Source organism: Eulemur rufifrons, chromosome 2 (genome assembly GCF_041146395.1).
Source record: "Eulemur rufifrons isolate Redbay chromosome 2, OSU_ERuf_1, whole genome shotgun sequence".
Taxonomy (NCBI): Eukaryota; Metazoa; Chordata; class Mammalia; order Primates; family Lemuridae; genus Eulemur; species Eulemur rufifrons.
Genome location: NC_090984.1, coordinates 15,894,709 through 15,917,999, shown reverse-complemented (window position 1 = coordinate 15,917,999; position 23,291 = coordinate 15,894,709). Strand labels below are relative to the sequence as shown.

Below are 23,291 nucleotides of genomic sequence, written 5' to 3'. Positions count from 1 at the left end.
AAGCAAAGGAAGATATTGGATTACCAAATGTGGGGGGCTTCAGTTTCTAATAGGGTGGTCAGAGGAGGCCTTTCTAAGCGACATTTGAGCACAGAAGTGAAGGAGGTAAGGAGGGAGCCATGTAGACATGGGAAGAGTGTTCCTGAGAGATGGCACAGCCTGTGCAAAGGCCCTGGGGCAGAACCGTGCCTGGCGTGTGGGAGGCACAGCGGGGAGGCCTGTGTGGCAGGAGCAGACTGAGGAGGGGGAGAGAGGCAGGTCGGGAGGGCAGGGGTGGCTCAGAGAGATGACGTGACTCATCCAAGAGCACACAGCTCTGAGGTCAGTGGGAGTTATGCCTGGTGACCTTCAACTTCCAGGTGGCCTTCAGTGCCTAAATATCTCTAGTCTAGGGGATATAACCTGATAATGATTTGGAAAAGAAAGTGCTGGTGCTTTTGCCCCACATCTTGGGAGCAAAAGGGCCGGGGAAGCAGCCGGGGGCTCTGAGAAAGTGGGAAGAGGTGGAGAGAAAGCAGCAGGCTGAGCGGGGGGTGGGGTAGGTGACCCAAGGCAGGGACAAGCATCACTTGGACCTAGCATAGCACTCAGGTATGCTCACCTTCTGCTCTGGTGACCTACAAGAGCATTTGGTACCGCGCATGTGCCAATATGGGTGGGGGAGGGGAAGGAAGAGTCCTGAGTTCTGCCCAGGATCCCTCCACTGCCCCCTCCTTCCGGAAACTTTACCTGCTTACCCGACCCAGTGTCCGCCAGACTACGATTGGTGGATTAAAATACAGGATGCCCAGTTAAACTTGACTTTCAAGTCAACAAGGAGCCCATTGGACTTTGGTATGAGTATATCCTATGTCATATTTGGTATATACTTATATTCAAAAGTGATTGATTGTCGATCTAAAATCCAAGTTTCGCTGGGGCATTTTTTTTATTTTGTTTTGTTCTTGTTTGTGCAGAATCAGACAATCTTACCCCATGCCCATGTCTCTTTCTCTGCCCCTGCTTAGTCCTCATGGAGGCGCTGTCTTCTCCCAGCCCGGGGAGTGGGGGGTTCTGTGGGGGCAGCACCCCCCCACACACCCTTGCCTCCTGAAGCCCCAGCATGGGAGGTAAGAGATAGCTGCTGTTTTCTGAGCTATGTCATTATTCAGCAGCCTGATTCTCTCCCATTTTCTGGATGAGGTAACTAAAGATCAGAGAGGCAGAGTTACTTGCCCCGGGTCACACAGCTGGAAATTGCCGGCCACGGGGTTTGAACCCTGAGTCGTCTGTCTTCAAGGTCTTTGTTTTTGAGATTGCCTCCTCCTTCTTCTCCTCTTCTTTCCTCCATCTCCTCCCAATTCAAGGGCCCTGAAAACTCCCCTGTTCTTTTCCACTGAGAGTAGGAGGGTGGCAAGGGAGATCTGGGCCACAAGGTGGCACTGCTGGTCCCAGATCGATCCCTCCCAGGTACAGGTGTCCCTTCCTCTGCCCTATGACCTTTTTCTCCATCCATCCATCCATCCATCAAGCGTGTCCTATCATGTGTGAGCCAGGCCATTGATTCACTGGATATTCACTCAACAAGCAACCATTAAGCACCTGCTGTGTGCCAGGCCTGTGCAAGGCAGCCCGGGGGACCCAGTCTCAACCTCTGCCTTCCCAGAACTCATAGACCTTTGGAGAGACAGACACAAGACTGCAGAGTTGCATGAAGACTTCTGAGGGTCCGAGGCACTTTTGCCCCTGTGGGCCACTCCCTCCATGAGAAAAAAATATTGAAAACGATCTTTCACAATTGCATTGGTATAAAGACAAATACAGACATGCCCAACTTATAATGGTCCAACTTAGCAATTTTTTGACTTTATGATGGGTTTATCAGGTTATGAAATGCATTTTTGTCGTCATCATAGCTCACAGCAACCTCCACCTCCTGGGCTCAAATGGTCCTCCTGAGTATCTGGGAATACAGGCCCACGCCACTAAGCCCAGGTAGTTTTTTCTGTTTTTGGTAAAGATGGGGTCTCGCTCTTGCTCAGGCTGGTCTTGAACTCCTGACATCAAGCCATCCTCCTGCCTCGCCTCCCAGAGGGCTACGATTACAGACATGAGCCACTGCGCCTGGCCGACTTAATGACATTTTCAACTTATGATGAGTTTAATTTGGATGTAGCCCCATCGTAAGCTGAGGAGGATCTATATAATCTCAGCTGGGTTCATTACGATATAGTCATTGTTATTAGTTATGAAATTAAAATGAAAACATTTCTGTTTGTCCCTAAAAGTGTTGTGGGCCCTGGGCCTCCTGCGTCTAAGGGATGAGTAGGTTATGGCGGTCAGGTGGATAAAAGAGAGGGTTATCAGGGCTCTAGGTGCAGGGGGGTATAGAGGCATGGTGGGGTCCCCAGGAGGTGCCAGACCCAGGTGGGTGGGAGTAGTCCTGGAAGCCTTCTTGAAGGCGGTGATGTCTAAGCCGATGCCTGAGAAATGAATAGTGTTCAGGCAGTTAAAGGTATGGAAGAATTCTTCCAGGCAAAAGGAACAGAGAGTGCGAAAAAGAATGAGGCTAGAGGGTAGAATGCGGTGGCGGGGCGAGGGGAGTGACCAGAGAGAAGAGATGCAGCTGGACAGGTTGGCAAGGGTCCTGCTGCCAGATCTGAGGGTACTGGGGAGCCACAGAAGGTTCTAGAGCAGCGGCAGCAAGGGCAGGTTAGAACATGGGGAAGATCTCTTGGGCCACCCTGTGGATAAAAGTTCAAAGGGCATGAGATTGGAGGATGGTGGACTCGAAGGAGGAAAACAAGCCCACCTACTTCAGGTGAGTCTTGAAGAAGAGGTCGGACATAGCAAGGTGGTGGATGATGTTCATTCATTCAGGAAGTGTTTATCCAGCTCTTTTTGTGTCCCTGGCTGGAATCAGGGTATATGAGAAGTATAGTATATGAAGGAGGAGGGGAGGGAGGGCAGGGGACGGGGCAGGTCGTGCAGTGCCTGGTTGGCCGCAGGGAGGACTTGGGCTTTGACCTCGAGAGAGGTGGGAGCCATGGAAGGCTGTGGGCAGAGGAGGGATGGGACTTACTGACATGTAGGCTTTGGCCCTCGCGCAGGGGAACCACGGCTCAGAGGCCAGAGCAGAGGGGAGTGGGGTTCTCTGGAGCCGCACTGGGGAAGGGGCCTGGCCTTTATCTTGGGAGCAGTGGGGGGACAGCAACTGTCAGGTTCAGAGCAGGGGAGGCCCCCAACCCGGTCAGCTCTCTGGGGAGGGTTCCCATGAGACGCCGAGACTGGCAGGGGCATAGGAGCAGGTGGAGAGACGTCACAGGACGGGTGGACAGGGGAGGCTGACACAGCCTGTGCTTGGGGGGTGGGGAGAGCAGCAAGGCCAACCCCAAGGCAGGGACCCAGCAAAGGGGCAAGTCTTGGGGGACATTCGTGGGCTCAGTTTTGCCTCTTCTGGAACCCCTGTCCCAGGGCTACAGAGCGAGCAAATGAAACTACAGGACAACCGCTTAGGTTGAAATCTCAGACACGCAGTGAATCATTTTTAGCATAAGTATCTCCCAAATATTGCAAGGGACATACTTACACTAAGAAATGATTCACTGAACTGCATGTCTTGTATTAAACCTGGCAACCCGGCCAGGCCGTGTCCATGTCTCCCCCCACGTCACGGCTCCAGCCAGTGGGTGGACGCCTGACCAGCTATGTCCTGCAGGACCACGGGGGAGGATTTGGTCCCTCCTGGTTTGAGCTCGCTGCAGGAAGCCAGGGGGTCTTTTAACATGCAGGCCCTGGCCTGTCCCCACCCCCCGGCCCTCCTGGCGCCAGCTGCCCGCTGCCCCCTGCGAGGCGGTGGCGGGCTTGGGGGAGGGGAGTGTCTCTGAGACCCGTGATCTCCTCTGCTGGCCTCTCTCAGGCTAGGAGTGTCCAAAAGGTTCGCACCCCTGTCCCTGGAACGCCCCAGGTGATCCCAAGCCGGGTCTCCACCTGGCCTTTGTCTCCCCACTCTCCAGCGCTCGTGGTGCCAGCTGTCCACCGGGCTCTGCCACCCCATCCCTCGGGGCCATGGCCACCCCCAGCCGCCCCCACACTGGGGAGCCTTGTCCAGGGTGGCCAGGCCCTGCGGCTCAGGGCACAGCCGTCCCAGCGCCAGCTGCCAGGATGTGCCAGTCACGTTGGCGGCGAGAGAACAGCCCGTCCTTGGCGCTCCTGGCTGCCTCTTTGTTCCCCGGCGGAGGTAGGGGGCTGTTGTCCTGGCAACCAGCCCCTTTTCCCCCAAACAGTCACAGGAGGTGAAAATTGGGAGGACCTCAGGCCTGGGGGTTCTGGCCAGAGAGGGGCCCTGGTCACCCAAGGTGGCCAAAGAGCCCCCTCCTCCCAGCTGACCCCGCTGTGGCCGCAGAGCTCACGTTTCCTGGCCCATGGCAGGAGGCCGGGCCACCCCCCTCGGGACTGGAATGCCAGAGGTGGCTGCAGCGGGGGGGTGGACATTCCCAGCGGGGCAGGCCCCGTGGTGGTGGCAGCTGCTGGCCTCCCGCCTGTCCTGCGTCCCCCACATTGGAGGCTGCAGCTGGCGTGGGTGGCTTTGGTTCCCAGAGCAGGGGAGGGTTATTTTGGGAGCCAGGGCAAGGGGACATGAGAGGCTCCCTCCACCAGGGGCAGGAAGTGGGGCCGCCCCAGCTGCCTTCTCCCGTTGGCCCACCTGGTGTGGCGGGTACGGGAGGCCACCGCACAGGAAGTGTCCCCAACGCCCGCCTGTGTGGTCCACTGAGTCTAGCGCCCCAGAGGGGAGGCAGCCAGCAGGGAGGGGGCAGGGGCCTGCTGTGGGGGCTCTGCAGAGCGGGTCAGAACCTTCCAGAAGGCTCCCCCTGGGGTAACAACAGCATTTGTGGAGTGAGCCATGTATATACCTCTGCTCCTGTAACCCAGCGTCTCTGAGAGGGGGCGCTATTAACAAATCCCTCCTTTGCACATGAGGGAAACTGAGGCACAAAAGCAGAAGGGACTGGCCCAAAGTCATAAATAAACAGCAGAGGTGGGATTCTCATATGCAGCATTTGCTATTAGTACTTAACTCAAACAGGCCTCCAGCCCTGTAATGCGACAGCGGCTCTCAACCAAAGGAGATTCTGCCCTGCAGGTGACACTTGGCCATGTCTGGGGACATTTCTGTTTGTCACAACAAAGGGGTGCTCTTAGCGTGGAGTGGGTAGAGTCCAGGGTTGCTGTTCGACATCCTACAATGCATAGGACGAGGTACTCCCCCATCCCCGAGAATGATCTTGCCCCAAAGGTAGAGTCGCGCCAAGCTGTCGGGGCAGGGTCTCCATTCTGTTCTCAGTCCATCCTGGGTCCCTGTCCCAGCTCAGCCATTCACTGGCTGCCGATGTCCCCGCCTCAGCTCTGCATCTCAGGGATGAGTCCCTTCCTTATTAGCCACGGTGGAACTAAGCACTGTGGCTCGCAGAGAGACAGAGACAGGATCGTGCAATGGCTAAAAGACCTCATCGGCCTGAGAACTTGGGAAAACCACTGCACATCTCCGAGCCACATTGCCTCATCTGTAAAATGGGGCCGCTAATCGCAGGTGCTGGAGAAGATGAAATGAAGTAATACACAGCCAGAACGCTCAACACGGTGCCTGGGACCCAGTGAACCCCACGCCAAAGGGGTGGCTACCATGATTCTTATTATCATTGCACACTGCCACGTGCTGCGTTCTGCCCGCCCAAACGCGTCGAACTTTCACGCCCGTCTTGGGAGTCAGTGTCTCTTGCAGACCCGTTTTGCAAGTGAAGAATATAATCTTCTTGACTATGTCCCTCCTTACATTCAGGGAGGTTGTCACCTCCTCAGAACCACACAGCTCAGAGGTGCAGCCTGCTCTGAAAAGTCTGGGAGTGGAACACGGTACGGAAAGGTGGATGAACATTTTCTGGGGACATTCCACCTTCTGGGTGCTCTTCAAGGAGATGTGCAGAGGGGACAGCCCGTGCAAAGGCCCTGGGGCAGGACTGTGCCTGGAGTGTGGGAGGCACAGCGAGGAGGCCCATGTGGCTGGAGCAGAGTGAGGATGGGGAGAGAGAGAAGAGAGGAGAAGAGGGAGGAGGGTCGGGGCAGGTCGTGCAGGGCCTGGTGGGCTGTGGGGAGGACTTGGGCTTAGACCTCAAAGGAGGTGGGAGCCATAGAGGGCTGTGGGCAGAAGAAGGATGGGCCCTGACTCAGGTGCTCACAGGTGCCCTCTGATGGCTGCTGCAGGGAGGGCTGTTTGTGGGACATGGCGGGGAGTGTACACATCCGGGTGAGATGATAAAACTGAATGCAGGGTAGTGCCAAAGAAAGGGATAAGAATCTAGATGGATTTTGAAGGCGAATCCTATAGGATTTGCCAAGGAACTGGTTGCAGAATGGGGTGGTTGAAAATATGTCCACAGTCTACGGCCATACCACCCTGAATGTGCCCCATCTCGTGGGAAAATATGTCCACAAATTCTTTGACACTCCTTTAAAACGGTGGAGCATAATTCACCTCCCCATGAGTGTGGGCTGGACTTGGCAATTTGTTTCTCACAAACAGAATATGGCAGCAGTGATTGTACGTGGCTTCTAAGACTAGGTGATAAACGGGGTTGTTACTTTTTCCTTGCCTTCCCCTTTGGGCCACTTGCCGTAGGGGAAGCCAGTGGCCATTTGTGAGGAAGCTCAAGCAGCACCAGGGAGAGGCCCAGGTGGCGAGGAACTGAGGCCTCCCACCCACAGCCACATGAGGGAAGCATCTTGGAGCAGCTCCACCCACCCTGGTTGGGCCTTCAGATGATGCAGCCCCAGCTGACAGCACGACTGCAACTCAGGAAAGACCCTGTGAAGCCATGCTCACTCTGCTCCAGCCACATGCTCAAATTCCTGCTCCCCAGACACTGTGAAATAATAAATGCTTGTTGTTTATAGCCACTAAGTTCTCAGGGTCATTTTGTTACACAGCAATAGCTAACTGATACAGAGAGGGTAAGAGAATGAGAGGGGTCAAGGATGCCTCCAAGGCTGAGTTGAAAGTTGGTGCTGCACACCAGGCATGGTGGCATGTGTCCATAGTCCCAGCTACTCTGGAGGCTGAGGTAGGAGGATCGCTTGAGCCCAGGAGTTCAAGACCAGCCTGGACAATATAGTGAGACCCCATCTCTAATTTAAAAAATGATGGTGTGAGGTTCTTGAGACAGTGTCTAGTATATGATAGGGACTCCATATCCCAAACTGGTTACTATTACATCCCTTGCCAGCCAACCTCCAGTGTCCCGACCCAGCCTTCCCTGGAAGGAAGGAAACAGACCTCAACATGCCCTGTGAGCACCTCTGTTCCCCACCATGGCCCTCTACCCTGTGCCTCCTGTCTCTTCCTCCCACCTCCTAAACTACCAATTCAATGTCGTATCCCGGGGTCCTTCCTATCAGCCTCCCTGTCACAGTTCAGGCAGCAGAGAGCATCCGCAGTGGTTCAAGTCACAGGTTAGGCAGAACGGGTTTAGAGTCCTGGCTCTGCAATGCGTTTGCTGTGTAACCTTAGGGAAGTCAACTAATATCTCTAATCCTCAGTCCCTGGACATCGGTAGTGGGACCTTCGTCAGAGGTTGCTGAGGCTGGACTACGTAAGGTGATGCTGCTGATGGGTTTAAGGCAGTGTCAGGCTCAGAACAAGTGCCCAAGAAATGTGATTGTGATCACTATTTTTGCTATTCAATCAACAAACATTTCTCACGTGCCTCCTGTGCCTAGGCAAAAAATGCAATGAGGACCCGCCCCTGAGGAGCTCACAGTCTAGAATTGCACCATCCAATACAGTGGCCGCTGATCACAGGTGGCTGCTAAACATGCGAAACGTGGCCAGTCTCAATTGAGATATGTCATAAGCAAAAAATGCATACCTGATTTCGAAGACCTAATTAAAAAAAGAATACAAGAATTTCATTAATGATTTTTAAATGTTAAGTACATGTTGAAATGGTATCATTTTGAATATTATATTAAATAGCCAATATTGAATTAAATAAATGGTGTGATTCAAATGTTAACGTTTAGATGTTAATATTAAATACTTAAGATACCAAAATTGATTTTCCCTGTTCCATTTTTGCTGTTTTTAACATGGCTGCTAGCAGATTTCAAATTTGTGTGTTCAGGGAGTTGACCAGGCGGAAGGGAGGGAAGGGTATGCCAGGCAGAGGGAACAGCCTGTGCGACCCACTTGGGCTCGAATCTGCTCTACCATTTACTTGCAGGCCTGGCGACTTCATCCCTCTAAATCCCAGTTTCCTCGCCTTTCCTCTGAAATAACCCTAATAACCCTACCACATAGCTTTGTGCATGTATTCAATGAGCTAATGGAGTAAAATGCCTGGCATACAGTGGGTGCAGGATAAGTGTGTTACCCTGCTCCAGAACGAGCGCTCCGATGTGTCCCAAACACACATGTACTTTCTCACCTTTAAAACTCTGCACCAAAAGAAATAAAACAAACAAACAAACAAACAAAAACAAGAAAAAAAAAACGGGGGAGAAAAAAAGAAACAACAATAACAACCAAAAAAACCAAGTAAAACTCTGCACATGCCGTAACTTCTGCCTCCTGTGCTCTTGCCCGAAGACCACCCACATCTGGCAGTGGAAGCGGCACAACAAGGACGTGGAATTGCAAGGAAAGCAGTATGGCTACAGCAACCCTGCCGCAAGCCGACACCCACAGAGAGACACTGAAGGGCTTTTAAAATAAGAGGGCGCTGTGACGGCAACTGCATTTTGCAAAGCTCTCTCTGGCTGCTGCGCAGAGAATGGACAGTCGTGGGCAGTGGTGCTGTCAGCATGTGTCACACAGTGTGTGACTCCGTTTATATGAAATGTCCAGAACAGGCAGATCCACAGAGACAGAAGTAGGATGGTGGATGCCACGGGCTGCGGAGCAGGTGGAGAGTGTTTCATCGGGACAGAGCTTCCGTTTGGGGAGATGAGAAGGTTCTAGAGATGGAGGGTGGTGATGGTTGCACAGCAATGTGTGCTCAAGCTATGCGCTTAAACAAGCTATGGTAAAGACAGTAAACTTTATTATGTCTATTTTACTACAATTAAAAATATATGGAGGCCGGTCGCGGTGGCTCACGCCTGTAATCCTAGCACCCTTGGGAGGCCGAGACGGGCGGATCATTTGAGCTCAGGAGTTCGAGACCAGCCTGAGCAAGAAGGAGACCCCCGTTTCTACTAAAAAATAGAAAGAAATTAGCTGGACAACTAAAAATATATATGAAAAAAGATTAGCCGGGGCCGGGTGCGGTGGCTCACGCCTGTAGTCCTAGCACTCTGGGAGGCCGAGGCGGGAGGATCGCTCAAGATCAGGAGCTTGGCCGGGTGCGGTGGCTCACGCCTGTAATCCTAGCACTCTGGGAGGCCGAGGTGGGCGGATCGTTTGAGCTCAGGAGTTCGAGAGCAGCCTGAGCAAGAGCGAGACCCCACCTCTACTAAAAATAGAAAGAAATTATATGGACAGCTAAAAATATATAGAAAAAATTAGCCGGGCATGGTGGCGCATGCCTGTAGTCCCAGCTACTCGGGAGGCTGAGACAGGAGGATCGCTTGAGCTCAGGAGTTTGAGGTTGCTGTGAGCTAGGCTGACGCCACGGCACTCACTCTAGCCTGGGCAACAGAGTGAGACTCTGTCTCAAAAAAAAAAAAAAAAGATCAGGAGCTTGAGACCAGCCTGAGCAAGAGCAAGACCCCGTCTCTACTAAAAACAGAAAGAAATTATATGGACAGCTAAAAATATATATAGAAAAATTAGCCGGGCATGGTGTCACATGCCTGTAATCCCAGCTACTCGGGAGGCTGAGGCAGGAGGATTATTCGAACCCAGGAGTTTGAGGTTGCTGTGAGCTAGGCTGACACCACTGCACTCACCCAGGCAACAAAGTGAGACTCTGTCTCAAAAAAAAAAAAAAATTAACAAAGAAAAAAATATATATGGAGACATTGGGGAAATTTGAATATGGAATCTATATATGATAGCTTGTTTGGAGGTTCTAGCAGCGGAACAAGGGTTCTCACATACCCTTGACCGAAGAACGGTCTTCCGGTATCCATCGTCATCCTGTGTCATCAATCGTAGCTTCGGGAGGGACACACGTGAGGCGGGAAGGGAGGAAGGCGACGCCCGCCTAGGCAGCCAGATCAGCCGAATCAACCCTGGCCATCAGTGGGGTTACAGATGCCGTGGCCAGATCTCCCTCGTGTCCGTGGAGTATATATATGAGATGACAATATTGTGTAAAATCCTTGCGACTATTGTTGGTACTGTGGTTCTGTCCGGTAAACTGCACTTCCTGGCATACTGTTTGAAGAGCAAAGCGCCAGGATGATGTCATATGGTACCATAATGTGCTTGAAATAGTCTGAAAGAAAGAAGAAAAGAACAAACATGGTGGCCGGGCGCAATGGCTCACGCCTGTAATCCTAGCACTCTGGGAGGCCGAGGTGGGCGGATCGTTTGAGCTCAGGAGTTCGAGACCAGCCTGAGCAAGAGCGAGACCCCCATCTCTACTAAAAAAATAGAAAGAAATGATATGGACAGCTAAAAATATATATATAGAAAAAATTAGCCGGGCATGGTGGTGCATGCCTGTAGTCCCAGCTACTCGGGAGGCTGAGCCAGGAGGATCGCTTGAGCTCAGGAGTTTGAGGTTGCTGTGAGCTAGGCTGACGCCACGGCACTCATTCTAGCCTGGGCAAAAGAGTGAGACTCTGTCTCAAAAAAAAAAAAAAAAGAACAAACATGGAAAATGTCTATAATTGGTGAATCACGGTAGAAGATTCACCTCTAGCACGTCAAGGTTATGCTGAGCTATGGTGGCGCCACTGCACTCTAGCCTGAGGGACAGAGTGAGCCCCTGCCCCTAAAAACGTTTGAAAATAAACAAAGATAAACAACGGTCTTAGTACTACTGGGTGGAGATGCTATGTCTTCAGGAATCGTCCCAGATGCCGCAGGGGCTGGTGCCATTTCAGTGCATATACCTCCTGCTGGTAGGGCTGACCCAAAACCCCGCGGCAGGGGTGAGGCAGGTTGCGGGTTCTTTGCAGCCCATGGGTGGCTGCAGAAATATTTCTGAGTCATTCTTCTTCCAGGAAGACAAGCTCTGGGCCCATTCTTTCATTCCGGTCATGCAGGGCCTTGAAGGCCCAGGTGAGCCTTTTAGATTTTAATTCAAAGACCCTATGGAGCCTGGGCGTGGTAACTCAAGCCTGTAATCCCAGCACTCTGGGAGGCCGGGGCTGGAGGATCACTTGAGGTCAGGAGTTCAAGACCAGCCTGAGCAAGAGCAAGACCCCATCTCTACTAAAACAGAAAAAATTAGCCACCAGGCGTGATGGCGCCTGTAGTCCCAGCTACTCGGGAGGCTGAGGCAGGCGGATCGCTGGAGCCCAGGAGGTTGAGGTTGCTGTGAGCTAGGCTGACGCCACGGCACTCTAGCCCGGGTGACGGAGTGAGACTCTGTCTCAAAAAAAAACAAAAAACAGGAGAAAGCACGGGTAGTGGAAGAACCAGTGACGGGCGGGAGGTGGGCTTGGGCAGACCCCTGCGGTGGGGAATGCAGGAATGGAGGGGACGCGTGGAAGTAAGACGACTTTAGGTATGTACCCAGTGAAAGCAGGAGTTAGCAGTCTTGGGCATGAGGAAGATGTCGGCACAAGGAAACTCCAGGAGAACAAGGGTTCCTAGGGCACCCGTAGTAAATGCCCATCTGGGCACTTTTCGTTGCGTAGGCACCAGATCTCCCGTTCAGAAAATGAAAGTGAGATGTGGGTAGATTCGGGAGTTTCAGGGAGCTGAGTCTATGCTACTTTTAAACTTTTTCCTTAACTGCTGTGGTGCAGAACCTCATCTTCACATACTTACAAAATAGATCCCGGATTCAGGTGTGGCTCTAGGAGCAAGTGAATATGCGGATAGAGGCCTGCGTCATTGGTTTTGATGAGTATGGGAACCTTGCGTTAGATGATCCAGAAGAGATTCATTCTAAAACAAAGTCAAGAAAACAGCCGGGTCGGATCATGCTAAAAGGAGTCATATTACTCTGCTACAAAGTGTCTCCAACTAGAAATGATCAATGAAGTGAGAAATTGTTGAGATGGCAATACAGTTTTTTTAGGTGTACTTTGTTGGGTATACATTTGTTCATATTGTTTTGATTACCCTTATGTTATTTCAAAATGTCAGTAAATGCTGCGGGATTGTTTTTATTAAAAAAACGAAAACGAAAACAAAAACCAAACCAAACCAAAGGCCATATGGACACAATGGAGACTAAGTGATGGACGTAGCCCGGTTTGCAGCGAGAGTCTTCCGGTTGCTCCGGGAATACCGCTGCCAGACAAAATCAGAACAGCTAGTTAAATTTGAATTCTAGATAAACAACACGTTTTTTGAACATTTATTTTGTTTTATTTTTTATTTTAATTCTTTTTTGTTTTTTAATAAAGGCAGGGTCTTGCTCCATCACCAGGCTGGAGCACAGTGGTGTGATCACAGCTCACTGCAGCCTCCAACTCCTGGGCTCCAGCGAGCCTCCTGCCTCAGCCTCCTGAGTAGCTGGGACTACAGGCGCCACCACCATGCCTGGCTAATTTTTGTATTTTTTATAGTGATGGGGTCTTGCTCTTGCTCAGGCTGGTCTCGAACTCCCAAGCTCAAGCGATCCTCCCACCTCAGCCTCCCAGAGTGCTGGGATTACAGGCTTGAGTCACTTTGCCCAGCCAACAAATTTTTTTTGAGCACAGTATATCCCAAATATGGCACGGGATATCGTTCTACTAAAAAATGTTAGTGTTCCTCTGAAATTCAAATTTAACCGGCATCCTGGATTTTTATTTGCTGAATCTGGAAATCGTATCTACAGGGGACAGAACGTGGGGGACAAAGGCAAGAGCCAGGACATCAGAGTGGAGGTAACAGCACACAGGTCCAGCCCAGTGACAAAGGTGGATAGGACCAGAGCAGAGGCAAAGAAGGGGGCAAAGGGGGAGATTCTGTAGGAAGAGCCCCTGCGGCTGGCTGCTCAGCTGGACATGGGCAGATGGCACAGCCCCTCACGGGGAGAATTGTGACATTTACCCTGAGTGCCATGGAGGAGCCCCAGGAGGAGATGCAGGATCTGATCGGGTAAGAGACCCGCAGAGCAGCCCTGGGGTTCAGCAACAACAACCTGTCCCCATGAACTGCCCCAGCACCCCTGGCCTCCACCCACTGCACCCCTCTGAGTTGTATTAATCACAGATGTCCTCAGACATTGCCAAGTGTCCCCTGGAGGGCAGCATTGCCCCGGTTGAGAACCACTGAGTTAGGGGATTCCACTGACCCCCAAGAGACTCTGTGTCCCATGATCCCCTGCCCTGCTGAGGTCCTAGGAGGCTACACTCATTTCAATCCACACCCTGAGTGGGGAGGGAGAGAGGAGGGGAGTCCCGGGAACTGGGGTCACCCTGGTCTATACCATCTGCCCCACTAGGTGTTTATTCTGGTGCCCATTGTGTTTAGGGGTCTGACTCAATTTTATTTTATTTTATTTTTTGCAAATAATGAATGCAGGGGCTCTCTGCCTTGCCTCTGTGCTAACCAGGGTTGGATCCTGAGAAGGCTTTGATGGCCTTTCTTGGGACCGGAGACCTGGCTGCCTAAGCTGCAGGGCTTGGGGACATGGCAGGCAACGTGCTGCCCACGCCGAGACTCCTCCGATCGTCACCTGGGCAACACAAAGGGCTTCTCGTAGAGTCTGATAAAGCTTTTAATATTTAGAAGTTTGGACTCTTAATTTTGGGGATCCTGGTTCCCGGGCTCACTCTCACCCCTAGCGCCTAGCGACTGAGCTGACCCCACCGAGGTGCTGGTGATGATGATGGGGACATTAGCCTTGATGCTGCTGAGGGACCAGGGCAGGTGCATGGTGATGACCAGCTCGTAGCGCGTGTGCATGATCTCGCCGTCCTGCATGCTGTCGTTCACGGACAGCACCAGTGGCAGGTTGAAGGTGCTGACGATCTTGGTGGTGTCGAAGGGGGTGATCTGGGTGTTGGCCTCCTGCCTGAGGAGTTCGCTGCTGTCCATCCGCAAGCGCCGCTCCGCGCTGGGCGTGAAGCCCTCGTACTGCACGCGGGCGTACAGGGCGAAGATGACCGTCTTGATGCACTTGCTGGTCTGGTTGGTGATCTCTGTTGTGAACACGACTCTCTCTCCCGGCGTGAAGATGTTCTTCTCCATCTGGATTTGCAAGTGGATGGTGCCCGTGCTGCAGCAATTGTACGAGACTTTCTTCTCGGCATCCACACGGAGAGGGTTCTAGAAGAAGAGGAGAGAATGGTCAGTCGTGAGGGACTGTGGCCACAAGACCTACTTCCCTGCCTGACATTCCACCCTTAGAGCTCCTCAGAGTGTCTGGGACTTTGGGACGTTCCTACAAAGAAGTACTTGAATGGAATCTGGAGTCTTGGGGATTTTGCAGCCAAAAGCCTGCAGTCATCCCCTGGCTTCCTTTAATGCACGTTATTTAGCATTCTGAATATCAATTTCCTTATCTGTAAAATAGGCTTAAGAAATTCACAAGACCCGAGCGACTTAATTCCTAGCTCCATTATTCACCTGCTGTGTGACCTTGGGCAAGTAGCTTGATGTCTCTGAGCCTTGTTTTCCTCCTACACAGGGATTGTCTTACAGTTTAAGCCCAAGACCCATGGCTTATCTAAATATTTCAGACTTAAAGAGACAATATTGAGGCATCATTATAAGCTACTCAGCTGCTGCGGTACAAATAAAGTCACATATATGATATATTTGATGTGTAGCTTGTGTAACATTTTATCTTATTTTCTTATTTGTGGATGACATTTTAAAAGATTTGACAGAATATGGGTTGTGCTTCAAATGCCTGGCTCTTGACTTCTGCTACCTTGCTGTGTCTCCTTCCAGAGGAATTTGATACTTTAATGTGTGTCTGTGTGTTCCCTTCAAGTGTACAAAATAAATAAATAAAGAAATGAGAGACTGGTGTATCAAATACTTCCCAACTTGGTCCCAACCCCCCTCCCATCAATTACGTCAAGTTGTTAGCCTGAACTTGGCTACGTGGGGAGTATTTACACCACGGTAACTGGCAGACACTATGAATCGGGGCTGCCTTGCACCAGAGCTGGGTGCTAATTATTTACTGGCAAACCACAGCCACATATGTACCTAGTACCTAGTGTCAGTGTTTAGGATTTCTCTCTATTTGCTTCAGATCTCCGTTCATTTAAAAAAGAAAGCATCAGGGAAGAAATTTATGGTTAAGAAATAAAACCATGTGAACATACTTTGTGCTGCTGAATTGTGTATTGAAAAGGGTTACTATGCTAAATATCATGTTGTGAATAGTTTGTCCCAATTCAAAATGAAACAAGAATAAAAAGAAATCATCAGGGACATCACTGAAGTCCCTGTGGATCCTTCCCCAATCCCATTCCGCACCCTCCTTCTCTGGAGGCAAGCGTTACCCTGTATTTCGTGTTTATCATATCTGTAGTTGTTAAAACTTTTCAACAGTATTATGAAATACAGTGCAGAACCCGAAGCCCCCACAAAGCAAATGTATGACATAGTGAATTATTATAAATCCTACTCTTTTGTAATCTCCACCCGAGTCGAGAAATTTGCTGGTTTCCCCAAAAGCCCCTTAGCCTGTGCCCAAAGTACAAGTGTCCTGAATTTTGTAGTCATGACTTCCTTGCACCTATATATATTTATTCTCTTACTATGTATATGTAGGTGCATAAACAAGACATATTGTTTCAGAAGAAGAAAAGTGCGTAATGAATAAAATACCAAGCCCAGCTTTATCTACCAACCAGACATCTCACGCATTCTGTGTGCCCGGACCTGCTGTTACCCGTTCCTGCCCTGCACAGACAGCCATCGTATAAATTTGGCCTTTGTCATACCCCTGAGAATCTTTACATTATTTAGGAATACATCTATTTGTGGTAGAAGCATATAGTAACATTTTGCATATTTGAACACTTTAAATAAATAAATGGTCTCAGGCTGCATATGTTCTTGTTCGGCATTCTGTGTTCGAAATGCGTTCATGCTGCTGCCTGTCAATTTGGTTCATTTGCACAATGGCAGTTAAGTGTGTTGCAACATAATTGCTCCATCCCCTCCCCTCAGGTTGGATACTTATATTGTGTCCATGTGTCTGATATCATAAAAGTGCTAAAAGGAGCCTTGTGAAGACACGTTTCTCATCCTTGCACACAACAGTTGCTCTAGGGCAGGGGCTGGTGGGCTCTTTCTGAAAAGTGCCTGTTAGCAAATAATTTAGGCTTTGCAGGTCCCATACAGTATTTTTTTCATGTATTCTTCTTATTTCTTTTAAGCAATGATTCACGGTTAAAACTTAGATTTTAATATTGTGGCATAGAACACAAATCTCTATGTCCATCTATATCTGGATCTATGAAAAATAAATGTTTCCTGAAATAATACCCTTATTTACATGCCTGCTGACATTTCCTATTGTATTTTCATTCTATTTATTCCATTTATTTACAAAACGTGGGTTGCAACCCTCTGAATTTATTTTTCTGTCATTTTCGATTCTAGTCTATTATTTTGTTTTTAAACAGTTGGTTGCAGCCCGACACATTAACTTTTTCTAATAATTTCTGTTGCACCTTGTTTATTCAATACTATTCTACTCTGTCCTACTCATTGATGTTTATAAACATAAAGTTGGGTGCAACCCACCAAATTTATATTTTTCTAACATATTCTAGTCTATGCTTTCATTTTTAAACAGTAGCTTGCAACACACCAGATTAATGTTTTCTAATATTTTTATTCTACTTATTTTATTATCTGTTCTGTTCTTTTATTTATTGAAAAAAATGGTTGCAACCCACCACATTGATTTTTTTTCTGAAATTCCCTATTTCTATTCTTGCTTGGTCTTTCAGTTTATAAAAATAGTCTTGTATTCAGCTACATTGAGTTTTGCAACCGACCTGCAGTTTGGAAAACACTGCTCCAGACAGGTGGGGGGGGTTCTTTCCTCCTGGAGACCTCAGGCCGACCCCTGACCCCTTCTGACCTCACCTCCCACCCCTCTGCCTCTGGCCCCTGCCTCCCTTCAGCGCCCCCCCTCTTTTCCAGAAGGCTAATTGCAGGTAGTTTCTCTCTAGTCTTATTGGAAAAGTCGCAGCGTGCCTTAGGACCCTGCAGGTGTGAAGGAACCTGCTGCCCTAACTCAGAAGACAAAGCCAGCAGTTCTGTCCTGGTCCTGAAGGGGGTATCAGGAGGCGCTAACAGGGGTGCAGCAGAGACCCCCCACATCAGGCCAAGTGGGGTGGCCGAAGTGCCCTGATTCCCAAGAACATTGGGGTGCAAACTCAAGATTGGATTTCTTGAATTTGGGTTTTTTTGGAATGCTGTATTCTTTTGGCCTGTCGGAAATTTTGGTGGGGGTTGGGGGGACTCATTCATTAAACCAGTGTCTATTTGCAGCTGCCTGATGCCAAGTTCAAGGCAAATCTACAGCAGTGAAGAGCAGCCAGTTTCTACCCTGGCGGGGAAGGCGGACAACAAAATCGCTACTTCCGAAAATGACCCGGGTCGTTTCTGATAGAGACAGCGAGGAGGCCCTGAGGAACACAAAACAGGGGCCTCCCTGACAGGGGATGCTTAGGAAGGCCTTTGGGGCAAGCTCCTCTCTCAAATGGCACTTATTGTTAGAAGAGGCAAATGGTGACATCTTTCAAGACTTGCACATGAACGTCATAGCAGCAACACTCACAATGGCCCCAACGTGCAAATCAGCCGGTAAGTGGATCAACACAACATGGTCCGTCCACATGTGGAACCTCACTCAGCCACGAAAAGGGACGAGGCTCTGACACAGGCCACAGCGTGGAGGGACCTTGAGGACGTCGTGCTCAGTGAGAGACGCCAGACACAGAAGGACACACAGTGTGAGACTCCATTTATATGAAATGTCCAGAACAGGCAGATCCACAGAGACGGGACGTGGATTCGTGGGTGCCAGGGGCTAGGGACCTTGGGGTTTTAGTGATGATGGCTAAAGGATGCAAGATTTCTTTTTGGGGTGATGGAAATGTCCTAGAATTAGTGGTGATGGTCGCACAACTCTGTGAATATACTAAAAGCCATTGAATTGTATACTTTAAATAGCTGAGTTATAACATATAGGAATTATAGCCCAATAAAGCTGTTAAAAAGTAAAGGTGGCAGGGGACAAGTTTTGCTACTCCTGGTCCCCATCACCTCTCTGTTCCTGGGCAGCCTCTGTTGCTAGTTTTGTTCCAGAGAGGGTCTATCTGCAAGGAAGTACGCCTCTCGGTTCTTGCTTTTACTGCCAACAATGCCAACATTTATTCTCTGTCTCTCTGTCTCTCTGTCTCTGTCTCTTTAATGTAGCTATAGAATATTCCTTTGACTGGGTACCTCTACTGGATCAAACAATTCCCTTAGCAACAAACATTTCGGCTGTTGCTAATTTTTTGCCACAACAAATGCTGCTATGTGAGGTCATGTCACATCTACGAAAGATGATCTGTAGGGAGAATTTCTAGAAGGAAAATGGCTGGGGCAAATATAGGTTCATTTTAATTTTGATAGATGTGGTTAAATCGCTTTCCATGGAGGTCATGGCAGCTTATTTGGCCGAGGGTAAAGTTTATTCATCAACGCAGATGCATGAAGATGTGGCTTCTGAGCAAAGATCAGAAGGGTGAGAAGGAAGAATAGGAAGGCTGTAGTGTTCCAGGCAGAGGGCATAGCCCGTGCAAAGGCCCTGGGGCAGGACCGTGCCTGGAATGTTGGAGGCACAGTGAGGAGGCCCGTGTGGCTGGAGCAGAGTGAGGAGGGGGAGAGAGGGAGGAGGGGAGGGCAGGGAGGGGACCGGGCAGGTCATGCAGGGCCTGGTGGGCTGCAGGGAGGACTTGGGCTTTGACCCTGAGGGAGGTGGGAGCCACGGAGGGCTGTGGGCAGAGGAGGGACGGCCCTGACACAGGTGCCCACAGGCGCCCTCCAACTGCTGTGGGGAGGACAGGCCTTGGGGGGCGAGGGTGGGAGGCGGGGGGACCAGGCTACTGCTCTGGTCCAGGTGAGATGGGTTCCGACTGTGTAGAGGCAGAGTCTTGAACCCTACCTGTCTGTCCTTCTGTCCCGTCCCAGAGAGGGGACGTGGCCTGCCCAAGGTCACCCCGGGAGCAGGTGACCAGGCCCTGAACTCAGGGCTGCCCATCTCAGGGCTGGTCCCTCTGCCAGCTGTGTCCTCCTGGGACTATGCCATGAGGTTGGCAGTACTAGAGATGATCTTTGTCACACAGATAATAATTCTGGCAGCAGCTGTAGCAACGTTTATGGGGCGTGTGCCCAGGCCAGGCTCTGCTCGAAGCCCTGGACTTGCCGTAGGCTGGGTCACTGCTGCGTGAATCACCTAGGAGGCCGCGCCATTTCTACACCCATTCTACAGATGAGGACGTGGGGGCAGGGAGAGGCATACCTTGGAGAAGGTTGCAACAGCAGGTCGGTGGGTGTGCTGGGATGTTAACCTGAGAAACGCCAGCCCTGTGGCCCTTGTCATTATAACCCAATGCTTGATGCCAAATGACTCCCTGGGGAGGTGAAGGGACTGTGGCCGACACCGCCCCACCCACCCTGACTTCCACCTCTGCACCTGGCGCTCAGCCAAGCGGACGCTGCACGGCCCTTCCTGGGACTGAGACCACATCCCCTCCCCTCCTCCCGCCTCAGGGGCCACCATCTCCATCACCTGCAGGCTCAAAGGCCCTAGAGAGCCACCCAGTGTCCAGGCCTCTCTCCCACCTGGCCTTGCCCTAGAGCAAGGTTTCCCCCTTGGCACCACTGAAACATTTGGGGCTGGACTGTTCTCTGGGCTGGGGGCGTCCTGGGCACTGCGGAGTGCTGAGCAGCGGCCCTGGCCTCCACCCATGCCAGGAGCTCCCCTCACCAGTAGTGACGACCAAATATGTCTCCAGACATCCCCAACTGTCTTATGAGGATAAGTTGAGAGCCACTGGCTTAGTTCCTGCCCTGGTTTCAGGCTGATCTTTTGTGAAATCACTTGGCCTGCAGAGTCACCAACAGCCTCTCTTCTTCCCTGTTGGGGCCTTCCCTGTCCCCTGCCCGCCTACCTTCCCTCTTCCTCCTTGGAGCTTGGCAGATGACCCGCACTCCCACCCCTGCCATTCCCCCATCCATCGATGGGTACCTGGAATAGGGTTTTTCCGTGAAGGTTCGAAATTCCTTGAACCAGTAAGTATACCCTCTTCTTGGCTAAAATGTGTTCCCGGCCCATGCAGGAAGCTTGCACGAAGTAGAAGATGTGGCCAATTTTGCTCATGAACGTTGAAGGAAGCTTGGGAGGTAAGTTGAAATGGAAGTCAAAGGTGTGGCTGCCTGCACTTAACCAATTATCTGAAAGCAAAACACACCAATGCCATCAGAAGGTTCTAGAATCTTTCTTTTTTTCCTTCATTTTTTTTTTTCCTCCCTTTATTTATTGCTTTGGTGGGGAGGTGGGTTCTGGGCTGGGCTTGTCTGTCCCTTCTGAGCTGCTAAGGCCCCTGGTAGGCTGGAAAGGGACACCCCGGGTGGGTGACATGGCTGGAGCCCTCAGGATTGAACAAACACACCTTGAACATCTACCATGTGCCAGAGATGGTTTTAGGCAGTGCTTATAGGACTGAACAAGGCAGACAAAACTCCCCACCCTCGTGGAGCTTGGTCTTCAGTGTGTGCCATACAGTTGTTGCTTAATATTTGTTGATTTCGTGATGGCGGAGGTCCAGGGAGTACATTCTCACACTGCCCTCATCTCTATGATCTTCCCATTTTATGTTCCTTCTTATATTTCTCCAGAATCCTCTTCCCCAGCAGATGAAAACCACAAGGACAGCAGGGATCCTGTCTGTGTTATTCATCAGTGCTGCATCTCCAGCACCCAGCACTAGTGTTTGCATACAGTAGGTGCTCAATAAGTGTTGGTTAAATAAATGAATGGACTCATTGCAGGCTTCAAGCAAATGCTTTTTTTTTTTTTTTTTTTTTTTTTGAGACAGGGTGTCCCTCTGTTGCCCCAGGCTGGAGTGCAGTGGTGTCATCATAGGTTACTGCAGCCTCCAACTCCTGGCCTCAAGCGATCCTCCCACCTCGGCCCCCCAAAGTAAAGAGATTATAGGCGTGTGCCACCACGCCCTGCCACTCTGATGCTTTTTAAAAGGAGGGGAAGTTCAATCACTTGGAAAGTGAAAAGGTGGATATCTAATGCCGGGGCTTGTCCCCAGAGGGGAGTGTTTTAGAAGTAATTGGAAGAACTGACAATTTTCAAGCACCTACTGTATGTCTGGCACTATTCTAAGCCCTCTACATGCCATTAAATCATTAAGTCCTTACAACAATTGTATGAGGTAGGCCCTCTTCCTATACCCATTTTACAGATGGGTTAAGGGAGACATAGAGAGGTGACATCAAAGCCAAGTATTGACATCTGACACATTGCCATTTGTCCCAGGATATCTGCATGGCTGGAGTCCCGCCTATCCCTCAGATCAAATAGGTGCTCAGTTGTCACCTATTTGGAGAGACCTTCCCTGACTACCCTATCTAAAATTTTAACCATCTAAAATTAAATGTTGTTTAGCCAGTGCTGGTCACATGTTCTGCTTGACTGCGGGACACCCAGAAACATCCCCACAAACACATTTTGGAAAGGACATCTCATTCCCTGGCAGCTTGGACTCCCTGATGTCTGCTCAGACTTCAGATCTCAACGGGTGGGGCCTGGGGACTAGGTAGCCTTCCTCAGAAGGTCTCTCTCACGCTTCTGCCCCCACTGTCTTTCCCTGTGACCCCAGGACTCCTGATTTTGTGTCCTTGGGTTTCAAAGCCAGAGGGAGATTTATTAATAACTGTAAAATAATAAGAAAGGTTTCTTATGGGCCCCCCAAAGGCATTTGTTGGATTAAGCATAGCATTTTCCAAGGAGAGCACTTTGAACCTTCATTTTGATTGTCTGGGGTCTGGTCAACTCCTTGTGTCTTGTTATTTTCGTGTTATATGCATCTGATGGTCATCATTCTATATGGCTTCCCTCCTAGGAAGGAACTGGGCTGCTATTTCTGATATCCTTGGAGGTTTGTTGATTGACTATCAGATGTGTTTACTTCCTGGCCCCTGTTATGGCTAGGACTATCTGCCGACCTTGTCCTTACCCTGCACTGGGAATGTCTTTGTCTTATGCACGTAGTCTGCCTTGTTGTTGCAAATCACGTCTCTGCTATAATCACGGGATGCTCCGGTCTCTTCGTTCCACTCAACGTAACCCCTTCCCACGAGCTCCACTTTCACTATGGGGTCCACCAGGGTGCTGTTCAGGGTTAGAATCACCTGCCCTTCTATGCTGGAGCCAGCCAGGTAGACCATATCCTTGGGCAGCACTAATTCAATTGACTTCACCACAGACATGGGGGGTTGGGGAGGTGGAGAAACATCCTTCCCCCTCCTCCATGCCTCTGAGATTCCCAGTTCTTTGGCTGTAGTGATGTAATCATATCTATGACATCATTCTACCCGGAGTTCCGGGAAGGGGGACCCCGTGGCTAGGAGGGGAGACAAGGCTGTTGTTTGAGGTGGTTGTGGGGCAGGTGGTAGTTTGGGAATCTCATAGTTCTCACTGGTTTTTGAAATGGTAGCCTTGCCATTTTATTTTTTGGTTAATCTTATTTTTATTTTTTCTTTCTTGTTTTATCTACAGGGTCACTCTGTCACCCAGGCTGGAGTGCAGTGGCACCATCATAGCTCACTGCAGCCTCGAACTCCTGGGCTCAAGGGATCGTCCTGCCTCAGCCTCTCGAGTAGCTGGGACTACAGGTGTGTGCCACCATGCATGGCTAATTTTCCTATTTTTTGTAGATATGGAGTCTTGCTATGTTGCCCAGGCTGGTCTCAAACTCCTGGGCTCAGGTGATCCTCCCATCTCAGCCTCCCAAAGTGCTGGGATTACAGATGTGAGCCATCATGCCCAGCCACCACTTTTTTTTATAGGAAATGACAAAACACAACAAACAAACAACAAGACTCCAATATTCCTGACACATAGGGAATGCCTGTTATCATTCCAGGGGTTTACACCCTTTCCCCTTTGCAAAATGATACACTCATTAAGTCATTCAACAAACTTTTATTGGCTGAGCCAGACATT

At 50.3% G+C, this 23,291-nt stretch overlaps 1 protein-coding gene across 1 annotated transcript; it reads right to left on the bottom strand.

Annotated features, from left to right (window-relative positions):
* Positions 1-13,692: 13,692 nt before the first annotated feature.
* ARRDC5 (arrestin domain containing 5) lies at positions 13,693-22,555 on the bottom strand. The gene is made up of 4 exons (XM_069491703.1): positions 22,303-22,555; positions 20,301-20,506; positions 13,864-14,353; positions 13,693-13,760 (listed from the first exon to the last, which is right to left on the bottom strand). Exons 1-4 carry the CDS (start codon positions 22,553-22,555, stop codon positions 13,693-13,695), a joined length of 1,017 nt encoding a protein of 338 aa, XP_069347804.1.
* Positions 22,556-23,291: the final 736 nt, after the last annotated feature.

Bases quoted from the DNA above. Each gene is read 5' to 3' on its own strand.
- ARRDC5 (XM_069491703.1), bottom strand. From the start codon at position 22,555: ATGTCTGTGGTGAAGTCAATTGAATTAGTGCTGCCCAAGGATATGGTC. The intron at 20,507-22,302 runs GTAAGGACAAGG...TTTTGCTTTCAG, and splicing joins AAAGACATTCCCAGTGCAGG to ATAATTGGTTAAGTGCAGGC. The intron at 13,761-13,863 runs GTGAGAGTGAGC...TGTGTTGCCCAG, and splicing joins TCAGTCGCTAGGCGCTAGGG to GTGACGATCGGAGGAGTCTC.